Raw genomic sequence first — 13,098 nt, forward strand, 5'->3', positions numbered from 1 at the left:
TAAACACTAATAATGTATGTGTTGTGAGAACATTCAAAACCCTCTCTTCCAGCTATTTGTGATATACAATATTGTTAGCTGTGATCATTCTACTGGGCAATAGAGTAACAGCTTATTCCTCCCATCTAAATGTAATATTGTACCTGTTGGCTAACATCTCCCCATCTCTGACCCTTCCATGAGCCCCAGTGTGTGGTAACCACTCTTCTACTCTCAACTCCAACATCACTTACTATCAGGAAAATGCAATTCAAAACCACAATGTAACACCACCTCACCCAAGTTAGAATGGTGACTAACAAAAAGACAAAAACTGGCGAATGCTGGTGAAGATGTGGAGAAAAGCGAGCTCTTATACACTGTTAGTAGAAATGTAAATTAGTAAATCCCTTACAGAAAACAGTATGATGATTCCTTTAAAAATTAAAAATTGATCCAGCAATTCCATTACTGGGTATATATCCAAAGGAAATGAAATGAGTATGTCAAAAGGACATCTGCACTCTCATGTTTATTGTAGCACTATTCTCAACAGCTAAGATATGAAATCAACCTAAATACCCATCAACACATGAATGGATAAAGAAAATATGGTACTTATACACAGTGGAGAACTATTCAGCCATAAAAAAGGAATAAAATTCTGTCACTTGGAATTACATAGATAAGGCTGGAGGACATTTTGCAAAGTAAAAACTGCCAGGTACAGAAAGACAAATATCATATTACATCACTTATATGTGAAATCTATCTTTAAATTTAAGAAGCACGCTATCCCAGGCAAATAATACAAGACTTTCTCTTGGAATATACATTTCCATGGCTATTGCTGGGAGTCTGCTACTTTAAAAGAATCTGCTGTAATATTGATGGGAATATATTTATATACTGCAGCCTCCAAAGATATCTCTTTCTCTAAACTGCTTTTGTTCTCGTGTACTAATGCATACTCTTTTGCCATCTATCATATACACTCTTATATTAGTTTAGAATTATTTTGTAAAAGTTATGATGTCTTTTTAGGAAAAACAGAAGCTTTTTCATGAGCAAGGAAAGCATTTTTTCTTCATCCATGGCACTAGCACACACGTGCTCATGAAACCAGGCTGACTAATCTAGAGAAAATTTTAAGTGAACATATCTAGAGGACAAAAGTCTTTTAACACAAGCAGATTGTACTTTCCCTAATATAGAACATAATTTTTCTATGTTTTTACACAAAGTCACTCATGCTTACAATGCGATATTGGAGAGGGGCCGACATGGAGCCTTTCTGAGGGGCGAAGCCACTCTGAGGAGTGGCAATATGAAATAATACGTCAAAGCCAAGTGATCATAAATGAGCACATTTGTTGATTTTTTAGTACAGTATATTCCAGGACATTTCTCCCCCAGAAGTGTAATGGAATAGCTGGTAATCACAAATAATACTCTGTTTGAACTTCAGGATGAGAAAAGGGTTTTCCCTGAAAGCCCAGAAATATACTTTCAGTACACATCAAAGAGATGCCAAAGATCATCCAGGGAAAGTTTGAGGAGCTAAAACAAAACTATGAGGATATTCTCATTTAATTTCTATGTGGCCAAAGCTATCATTCACGTAAATACTATGTAAAATGTTCACAAATTATTAGATAGTTGTCTGGAGAACAGAATACAGTCTTTGAGCTCGCTTTTGAATTTTGAAAGGACAAGAGTTGCAGAAAATAAAGAATGAGGAGGATTTTTTTCTTAGAATAAATCACAGAAGTACACACACACACACACACACACTCACAAACACACATTCCAATAAATAGCTACTGGAGAAAACAGCACACAAAGTGCTAAAACAGATCGGTTAAAATACGTTTCCAGAAGTTAGAGATGTTACACATGTTACCATGAAAATTCAGCTGGTGCACATGGAAACACATCTAAAATCCTACACATTTATTAATTTTGCAAATACCGTGCAGCATTAACAGAGAATCAGACATGAATTCGACAATAGTCCCTGACCTCATAGTATTCGTACTTATTTTACCTTATGTTATTTTATATTTTTCTTGAGATGGAGTTTCGCTCTTGTTGCCCCAGGCTGGAGTGCAGTGGAGTGATCTTGGCTCACTACAATCTCCGCCTCCTGGGTTCAAGCAATTATCCTGCCTCTCCTCCTAAGGAGCAGGGATTACAGGCGCCTGTCATCACACCCAGCTAAGTTTTTTGTATTTTTAGTAGAGATGGGGTTTCATCACCCTTTTGGCCACGCTGGTCTCGAACTCCTGACCTCAGGTGATCCGCCTCGGCCTCCCAAAGTGCTGGGATGACAGGCGTGAGCCACCACACCCTATCTCGTACTTATTTTGAAAGTATATATATATAAAAAACCACAATATGACATCTGATATAGGAACAACATGGGGATGGGAATTTAATATTCTTGAGGGATGGGTGTTTATGGAGGATAGGAAATATATGTGGTTTGTCTTGAAAAAAATAAATTGAGGAAACCATAATTAAAGGAACAAATATAATTTTAATCAAGAAGGAACACATGAGTAAAGATACGGAAGCGTGAAAATGCACGCCACGTGATGATGCAGGAAAATGAGGGTGCGCTCACCGCTGAGCCTGTGTAGTCTGGCAGGGGCTGCTGCGGGAGAGATGTCTGGAGAGGACCAGGCGGGCCAACGCCCTGTATGATGGGCGAATGGTGGACGGTAAGGGAGACGCCGTACATAAATGTGAGCAAGAAGATAATACGTTCACTGTTATGTGTTCTAAATGTATTTCTTGTAGCAGAGTAGAAGACAGAGAAGAAATGGGAAAGTTAAAACACACTTATTGCTGACAGAAACAGGCACTGAGCAGGGAAGTTGGGGACTGATAAACAGGTGTATTGGAGTCAGAGCTTCTCTGGGAGATGCAGGAAGATGGATAAACTCCATTTCAGGGCACTGTCTTGATTAGAATCAGCGTTGCTGGACTAAGATCCTCACTTAGACCACATGAAATGTGGTCATATATTTCATTTATTTGTTGTTTAATAATAATTATTCATATAATGCTCACTGTGTGACAAAAAGTATTAATTTGTTTTTCTCCCTTAACAAAAATTAATGCAGCCATCTGCCTTTACAGATTAGACAAGTGCAGAGGGACCCAGAGGAAGCAAAGACTAGAATTCAACCGAGGCAGCTGGACTCTTCACCACACGGCCTGCTTACCTCGTACACAGATTATTTAAGAATGCCATCCCCAGTTGTCCTGTTTACAGTGACATGGCTACTGGCATCTTTCACTGGAGAGAATTATGGTTATCAATAATCTTCTATTGGGGTGTGGATAATTTTGAAAAGAATACTTGAAGCAGCTATTCTTCGTGTATGGAAGCAATGATCGCTAGAGAGAGAAAATGAGTAAGAGACTACTCTGGAACTTACAGACAGTCTTCCCTAAAGTCAAACTACCAAGAGGCTGTCTGATAGAGGAAGAAGTTTGATCTCCACTCCTTCCTGAAGTGTTTTAAGAGCTAAAAATGGGGCACCGAATCATGGGAGCAGTTGCTGGTTGGTGCTGCAAACCTAAAACAGCCCCACCTGCAAAGTCTTTACAGATCTGTGGATTCAAATTGTTTAGATATCGAAAACCACCTACATAATTATTGGTCTCAAATTTTAATATAAACTGAAGATGCACACTCATCTTCTTTCTTTCTATTAATGTTACATCATTTGTCTCCAAACTTTGTTGACTTTGCATACCATTGCACATAAAGGAATGTATGTGATATAGATACTGTATGAACGTATTTTGTACTTTATAAAACATACACCAAACTTATAATTTTAAAGGGATGATTCATTTAAAAATGATACCATTGAGGACACAGGCATAGGCAATGACTTCATGTCTAAAATGCCAAAAGCAATGGCAACAAAAGCCAAAACTGACAAATGGGATCTAATTAAACTAAAGAGCTTCTTCACAGCAAAATAAACTACCATCACAGTGAACAGGCAACCTACAGAATGGGAGAAAAATTTTGCAAATCAAGAAAATGTTTATGAATTTGCATGGGTTTACTCTTTAAACAAATCTCACATTTAACTTCTCTCACATTTAAACTTATTAAGAATTTGTACTTTCTTAAATGTAGAACCTACATTGGATCTTTATAAAAGTAGAATGTCATCCATTTTCTACTTAAAAGTTAAGACCCTTTTAATTTATTCTCTAGTCTTTCAAAAAGTACATGTATTTTAATGAAATGTTAAAATTTAAGGTCTTTTAATTTTGAAATATGTTCACAATGTCAGATGTAAAAAACGAAAAGTAGACAAAGATCATAATATGAACTGCAAATTTTCTTGCAAGCATTCACAGTATTTCCATGTTTCAAGTGCCAAATACTATTTAATTTGTTTTGTCTTAACTGTACTGCATTGTAGCAGTAGTGCACTAAATGTTCTTTTAGGCGAAGTGCTTCAAACTGCCTCACCATTTATATTGCCATTCCTGGATTACTTTTAATCATGGCCTTTTCCTTAACTAAATTGTAGCCATTGTTCAAGTCCTAGCACCAGACTGAATTTTCTTTGAAGCCTTCTGAAATCATTCTATTCAAAAATGAGGAATCATATGAGTGATTTAATTTCCTCTTTCCTCACTTTCCTGAACACATGGATTCCATTAAGTAAATATTTGCCCCAAAATTGATCATTATTGTCTTTTGGCATCACATATAGTGACTTCAGCAATATTTAGCTATATCTCATATGAGTGATTTAATTTCTTCCTGTATATTGTTATCTCAGTAACAGATTGTCACTGTTTTCAGTACTAAGGATTACTAATTTACAAGAACTAGTATAGTGATCACAGCATTACCATTGTAAATAAATCTTCTGAATCTTAATAGAATTTGAGAAATATCTCAAATCAGTACATCAAAACAATTTGGTTTACAAAAAGGTCTTGTAAATCTTCCCAGCCTCTGAAATCCAAAATAAACCATTTGTTAAAATAGTATTTGGCCACTGTCCAGTCTCTATCATATGAATGTCATGTGTCCCATACGTATCTCATTCACACAAATATCCACTGGGTTTCAATGAGTGCCTTACTACTCAAGACATAAGGGTTGCACATTAATGGAAAGAGAAGACTTGCTACATTTAAAATTAAGTATGCAATTAAAACCAGAAATGGCCTGGGTGCGAGGGCTCACCCCTGTAATCCCAGCACTTTGGGAGGCCGAGGCAGGTGGATCACGAGGTCAGGAGATTGAGACCATCCTGGCTAACAGTGAAACCCCATCTCTACTAAGAATACAAAATATTAGCTGGGCGTGGTGGCGGGCGCCTGTAGTCCCAGCTACTCAGGAGGCTGAGGCAGGAGAATGGCAAGAACCCAGGAGGCAGAGCTTGCAGTGAGCCGAGATCATGCCACTGCACTCCAGCCTGGGTGACAGAGCGAGACTCCGTCTCAAAAAAAAAAAAAAAACCTGAAACAATACAATTAAAATATAACACACAAAGCTTCTAGAACATTAATTCAATTTTTAAAAATATATGAACCAATAAGTGCTAAGTTAAAAAGATGAATAATTTACATACTCTGACCTTAGAGTATTCTGTGTAGCACATGAGAAAGATTTGTAAACTGCATTATAATTGATGAGTATTAGCATAGAGATATGTTTAAAATGTTATGCTTAAAACATTAAAAGTAGAAACATAAGAATAGAAATATAAAAGCAATTTCTTAGTTTTCTGAAAAACCCTTATATTTACAGTCTGAATTTTGTACCAACTGTGACAAATATTTTTAAATATATATTTTTTCAATTGCTTTAGAAGAAAATAAGGAGTTATGTTCCACAAATTCACACAAGAACTGTAAGCTCATGACATTTTCACTAAAATAACAGTCTTCACAAGGTTAAGAACTGAAGTCTTTTCCCGGTTTGATTTTAACACTACCAGAGGTAATCCAGTTATGCTTGGTTTTTGTTGAGTCATTTATATACAATAAAAAATGCCTTAAATCCTTTAAACAAATATAAAATATTTTTAAGCTGCATGTATTTTTATTTTGTCTGAAGAATGAAAACACAATGTTTTGAACGTTACATATTTAGCAAAAAAAGAAAAGATAGTCTTTCTTCCTAAGATGGAATGGTTATATTCCCTGGGGGCCCATGTCCATGCACTATTGAACCGTACACTTGAACGCTCTTTCACATCCTTGAAAGACTAATGTGCCACTTTAACTCGTGCTGAAATGTGATGACAGCTCTACAGAGAATCTAAATTGCTGTGTATTAATACTTAAATAATGTTGAATTACTTAAATAATATCAGAATCATAAAATAATAGAATTTTAGGGCTGAAAGAAACCTTAGATGTCTTCTAATTTATTACCATTTATGTGAAAAGAATTCTTTCCAACACTTCCACTACCTGAAAAGTGCAGAGTTGGTGGAGAGAACCAACTCAATTATATTTAATATGCTCCAGTCTTCCTAAAGAAAGAGTTAAAGTCCGAGGCTTTCCATACACAGTTAGGTTTTCTATCTTTGCAGAAGGAGAACATAATCTGGAAAGAAAAAGAGCCCATACCCCTCTCTCCATCTTCTGCCAAAAGCAGAGTTTTCTCTATATAAATTGGAGCCAAGTGTTTCCTGCTTATATTCTGTTTTCCCTGTTTGAAAAGCAGAAAGCTCTGTACTCACCTCCTCACAGGCGGTTCTGAAATCCATGTGCTATGGCACCACAAAGGATGTCGTCTGAAAAGACACAGAAATAGTAAGCGATTAGGCACAGCATGGCATGTAAGAGAGAACACTAACATAGTGGAGGAAATTGTGAAGCAGAACTTGTGGGAAAACTGTGTTTACAACCACCTGTAAGGAACAAGAGCTCCAGGGTATATTGAAGAGAGGAAAATGAAGAGATGAAAAAAGTCTTAATCCCCAGCTTTTAGGAAGTATAAATATCCTGCCATCATTCAGTGTGATGAAGAGTGTGCATTTCCAGGCACCTCTCCATCCCGCCAGCAGGCGTTCAGACTCCATGTACCAGCAGATCAACCTCTTCTCGCTCATTCCCAACATGCATTGTGAAACCTGAGTTTGCAATTGAGAAATAAACTTCAAAAAGAGCAATTAAAGATTGCCTTCATATGGTTATCTCATGAAAAAGGTTGACTAATCATTCTCTTTTTAATTAAAAAGCTACATGCATGAATAATTCTCTCTGGAACTTAAAATTTTATTCACAATATGATGTAAGGAAGCAAGCTATTTGTCAGAGTGAATAATAAGAAAAATCAATGTATAAAATATCTAAAATAGATTCATCTATGGTCACTGTAATATCTAAATGATGAATGTAGGTTGAAATACATATAAATGTTTTTGTAAAATTATTCTGGAGTGTTTTGTTTTCATTACTTGATACTCCTAACAAAACTAAGATTTGTCACGGAAAGTTGACACCCAGACACTATAAAACAAAGCAATGCGGAGCCAAAATAGAATGGATAAGTAAATGAGACATCAAAGTAAGGTGAATGGTTAATTCCAAAATGGAAGACTCTATACTCCTCAAAATTACTCCGCCTCTCAGCCTTTGGAAGAGTAAACTATTATATCCTTCTTTGGCATTTCTTTTTAATTATACAAGATTGATTAATGTTTTATCAGGTAAGTGTGGTAAAACAGAGTAGGAGGTATCACCATGCTGTCACTGAACTGATGGATTACTACTATGGACTTTGAAAGAAAGAGATTAGCCATCATCAGTATTAGCCAAACACATCATATAATCTATTAAATATTTCTCCTAGATAAATCTTATGGATTGCGAGCCTCACTAGTATTAATGAAATTTTTATTACTAACAATTCTTTTTCAAAATTGCTCTTAAACATTTTATTTGAAGAACTTGTAAATATTTTCTTGTCTCTAACTCTGATGTAAAGTTATTCTTTTACTACAAAACAAGGAAAATTTTGATATGTATTGATTATATAAAAACAGGAGACATCTGGAATCAACTTCTTGCTACTAAAAACCAACCAGAGAAATAGACATGAGGATACTCAACCATCTAAATATAACCTCATGCTTGTTTTATATGCTGAATTTAATTTTAATGCATAAATTTTAAAATTTTAATTATTTCATAATAAGGCACATTTGAGCAGGTGCTGTATCTGTACCTTCTACCAACTTAGCAAATCTTCCTTTTTTTTAATTCTAATCTTCTATTCTTTTTCATCAAAACAGTAGGTAATAATATCAGTTGTTTGTTCAGAAAAATAATTAATACATAAGCACAGATATATAAGTATATATCTACATACTGTTAGATAAAATGTGTAGGAGATAACCGATTTGGATTGAGTCCCTACCTTAGGTCTACTAGACTAAATAAAAAATGAAGTTACTCATGTTAAAGCTTCACATCACCAAACTGAAAGCAAGATGTTTGACTTTTCTAAAACATTGGAAGAGGGAATAATGGCCAAATAGCCAAACAGGCCAATTTTAGCTGGCATTAAAAGAAGTCCCCTCTGCTTTAACCCTAAAAGGAAAGTAACTTTGTAATGAATGATCTATGTTTTGGCTTTTATTCTGCTTTCTTCAGCCCTTTTCTGCAAATAAATCCCACCTCCAGGGCTCAGCTCATCAGAACATCTTGTCTGAAGGTTTAAAGGAGATGCTGCCCTGATTCATGAATCACAATAAAAGCCAATCCAATCATTTCACTGCAATTGTTGTATTTTTTCTTCTGACAGTCCTCCACTTCCATTTTTCTCTACTGTTAGATTCTTATATTAGTTTGTCACATTGATTGCAATTAATGAACTGTTATTGATACATTATTACTGTCTAAAGTCTAAACTTCATCTGTGTTTCCCTTGTTTTTCCTATTGTCTGTTTTCAGTTCTAGGATCGCTTCCAAGGCACCTCGTTACATTTAGTCCTCTTTTCTCCTTAGGCTCCTCTTGGTTGTGACTATTTCTTAGACTTCGCCTATTTTTAAAGACATTGGCAGTGTTGAGTCCTGTTGGTCCGGAATTTGTAAGATATTCTTCCATTGGGATTATTCTGATGTTCTTTTTAGTTATTATAGTGTAGTTATGTGGTTTTGAAGGGGGAAGATCTCAGAAATAAAGTACCATTTTCATCCCATTCAATCAAGGATACGTGCGAGCAATACGACTTAACACTCGAGTGCTTGCTAACTGTATCATCCCTGACATAGTGTTTGTCAGCTTTTTCTATTGTAAAGTTCTTTTTTCCTCTTCTCTCCACACAGTACTGTTTGGAAAGAGGTTACTACGAGTAGCTCACACCTAAGGAATTGAAGGTTATGCTTCCCATTCCTGAGGCTGACCTATCTACATAAATTATTTGAGATTACTCTGCACAGGAGACAGAGTTGTTTTCCACCATTTATTGATTGAGCCAATCATTTCTTTTAGGACCTCTCTTCTGACAGAGCAAAGAAATATCTGTGTGTATACTAACCCATGTTAGCATGCACATATCGATAAATATGTCTATGTATAACCACCTGCATCTATATCAAGCTGAACAACAATTATTAGTGATGCTCCACCTCTAATAGCAACCACATGTGCTATTCTAGTCTTCTTTCTTCGCTTATCTGTAAACTTTTACTGTACAAGATTGATGAAGGCTTGTTTAGGTAAGTGGTAGAATAGGCTAAGAGGTGTCACCATGTTGTCACTGATAAATTATTACTATTGGCCATGAAAGGAAATAGATTGGTCATTTTCAGTAGAAACTGAACGTGTCATACAATCAATTAAGTATTTCGTAAGTCTCTGACAGTGAGAAACCTAGTTTCCAATAACCAATCGTTCATGTGCTCAGTTGTGCAATCCCATTATATATGTATAGTCATAAGAAATGCTAACCCACAGGCCTGTGGGAAACAACTTTATCCATTAGAGCATAGTTTATTTTACCTTTCATCATACAGACTGCACTTATTATCAAAAGTACTTATGTCTACTCCAGCGATGGGTGGGGAGAAACGACCATATGCTAGTTTCTCTGCAGACCTCACGTTTCCTGTGCCCTCTAGCATTTCTGCAATTGCATGAGAACAGTTTCCCCAAGAAGCTGCTGCCCTGTTGGTCTAGCCTTAAAATGACACACAGAGAGCCAGACATCTTATATGACTCACAGAATGCAAGGTGCAGCCTAACTACCCTTACATCCTTGCCCAGGACAGAGCTGCCACAGTCACATTGTAGAACTGTGAGTCAAATAAGTGATTGATATTTGTGGTGGTGAGCTTTAGGTGCTACAGAGCCCAGTCATTTAATCAAACACTAATCTAGGTGGTGCTGTGAAGTTTCTTTGCAGATTATATATATAATCAACTCACTTTAAATGATAGAGACTATTCTCAATAATGTGGGTGGATCTCATCAAATAAGTTGAAAGGCCTCAGAAGCAAGCTTGAGTTTTCTCTGAAGAAGAAATTCTGCATCCAGACTGCATCAGCAGCTTCTGCATGAGAGTTTCCAGCCTGCTGGGCTGATGTAGATTTCAGACTTGCTGACCCCCAGTCACATTAGCCACATACACAGTGCTTCCATTCCTCTGTAGAACCATGACTGACATAGATTTGGGTGCCAACAGTGGTTTTGAAGGAACTGAATTCTAAGAATGAGTTTTTTGAATTAGTTTTGAGGTTTCAGGAATAGATTCTGTAATCTAATTAGATTTAAAGGCAGTAAAGACTCTATTTCCAGTATTAACAAGAACACTGGTAGTCCATGGCACGTAAAGGCAATACAGATACACACAATATCACCACTGAACACTACTACTCAAGTACTGAAAAGACAAGGTTCCCAGTGAACAAGTATTTGATAACTTAGAACAGTTCTGTCAAATAATGAGTGCAATAAGATTGGCTCTTTGCTCTTAACCATGCTATAGAAAGTAGAGAGAAAAAGGGTGAGCCTAGGATTTCAAATTTCTAGCCTATGACCTTCATATATGACCCAAAAATGCCTATGCCTGTCTTAGATTATACTTTTATCTCCTATAGTCACAAGCCTGAGACTTCTGAACAGTAAGCCCAGAGTCTCATCCTGTTAGTCACTGAATTACATCACAAATTAAACCCCCAGCCTAGCAAAGTTTCTTCTGTTAAACACAGGCATTGGAAAAATGGGACCCTAAATATTGGAATGAAGACATATATGAAGTCTGTGATGAAGCTGGGCTTAGTGAACCTCTAAGTTCTGCTGAGTCTTCTTTGGTAGTAGAGTGATAGCCTTTGCTGAGGTGGTTGTCCTAAAGACAATGCTGATTCTCCTGAGGATCCAACCCCACCAATCCTCTTTCCTTTTATAGGTATAAGTAGACTCAAGTGGCAACAGGTGAAAAAAGGTGAGATACAAAGTTTAACCCATTAAAGGTGCGTTCCACTCCAAAATCATTGTATATTTTTTCAATTTATACAGACAAAATTCTGGGGACTATGTGTGGAATGGATATTCATGATGTTAGATAATGTTGGAAGGCACAAAAATTTGGACTAGGTCAAATTGATTGATATTGCCCCACTAAGAATAAATTCTGGATGTAAAGTTGGGGTGTTGGAAAGGGTTCTGACAGTTTGTTTAGTTGACTGGGTTTAAACATAGACCAAAAAAATGGCTTATAATAAATTACATTAAAATACCAAGATCGCTTTGGTATACTGCAGAGGAAGGTAACAGATGACTTAGGAGTATTGGAGTGTTAGAGTGGATTTATCACACAAGAGCTGCTCACTCGCCCTGGGAGCCCAGAGAATGAGCCTTTTGACTTGACTCTGAGGAATAAATTTGTGGGGGTGGCTCTGTTAAAGAGCTCTTCGGTCACTCTTCTGTGTAGGGCAGAAATTACCACGGGAACTATTGCCACTGAACTGGGATCCTTACATCCAATGGCAGTAATTGGATCCTGGGACAGCAGGGGCCAAGTGGCAAAGACAAAGAAGCCATGGTTATGAGAATGGAAATCAGGACCAAGACTCTCATTCAGTTCCCAGAATTGAAATGATTTGTAGAACCAGAGCCTCCTTGCATGACGGTGATGTGGTTTGAATGTTCACTCCAAATCTCATGTCAAAATGGGATCCCCGGTATGGTAGGTGGGCCTGGTGGAGAGTGTTTTGTGTCATGGAGGCAGATCACTCATGACTACTTTGGTGTCCTCCCTGTAGTAATAAGTTAATGCTAGACCTGGCAGTTTAAAAATAGTCCGGAACCTCCCTTCTTTCTCTTTCACTTCCTCTCTCACCACATGACATGCTGGCTCCCCTTCCATCTGCTATGACTAAAAGCTTCCTGGGACCTCAGCAGATGTAGACTCTGGTGACATGTCTGGTGACATGCTTCTTGCACAGCAAGAACAATGAGTCAAAATAAGCCCCTTTTCTTTATAAATTAGCCTGCTTGAGGTATTTCTTTATAGCAGCACAAATGAACTAATACAGAAGGGAAGTCGGGCCATGTAAAGAAGGACCCTGATAACCTACCACAGGTTTATATTATTAATCTTGCTCCCAGCCTTCCCCAAAGAACTGTATGATCTTTTCCCAGGGTAAATAAATGTGAATTAAATATGAATTAAAGAAGGGAAACAACCATAGCTTTCAGCAACTACCAGACACTGGTTCTGAAATGACACTGATTCCTGAAGACGCAAAACACCACTGTGGTCCACCAATCAGAAGAGAGGTGTGGAAGTAACCAGTGGAGTTTTAGCTCAAGTCCGTGTCAGCATAAGGCCAGGGTAGTCTGTGAACACATCCTGTGTTTTTTCCCTGGTTCTGAATGTATAATTAGAATAGACATGCTCAGTAACTAATAGAATCCCGGCATTGCTTTTCTGACATGTGGAGTGAGAGCTGTTGCTATGGGAAAGGCCAAGTGGTTGCCACTAGAACTACTTTTACCAAGTAAAATAGCAAACCAAAAGCAATACCACTTTCCTAGAGAGATTGCAGAATTTATTACTATCATCGAGGACTCTAAAGGTGCAGGAGAAGTGATTCCCACTATATCCCAAT

General features: G+C 37.1%; 1 protein-coding gene across 2 annotated transcripts in view; it reads right to left on the minus strand.

Moving 5' to 3' along the window:
- Nucleotides 1-13,098, minus strand: part of SNTG1 (syntrophin, gamma 1) — an 893,287-nt gene that overhangs the window by 386,589 nt on the left and 493,600 nt on the right. For both annotated transcript variants that reach the window (XM_011945675.1, XM_011945673.1), the window contains one exon: nt 6,720-6,773. In XM_011945675.1, the coding sequence (XP_011801065.1) occupies nt 6,720-6,746 (27 nt within the window). In that variant the 5' untranslated portion in view covers nt 6,747-6,773. The remainder of the gene's footprint in view (nt 1-6,719; nt 6,774-13,098) is intronic.

This window comes from Colobus angolensis, unplaced genomic scaffold (assembly GCF_000951035.1).
Source record: "Colobus angolensis palliatus isolate OR3802 unplaced genomic scaffold, Cang.pa_1.0 Scaffold243, whole genome shotgun sequence".
In the NCBI taxonomy this organism is placed as follows: domain Eukaryota; kingdom Metazoa; phylum Chordata; class Mammalia; order Primates; family Cercopithecidae; genus Colobus; species Colobus angolensis.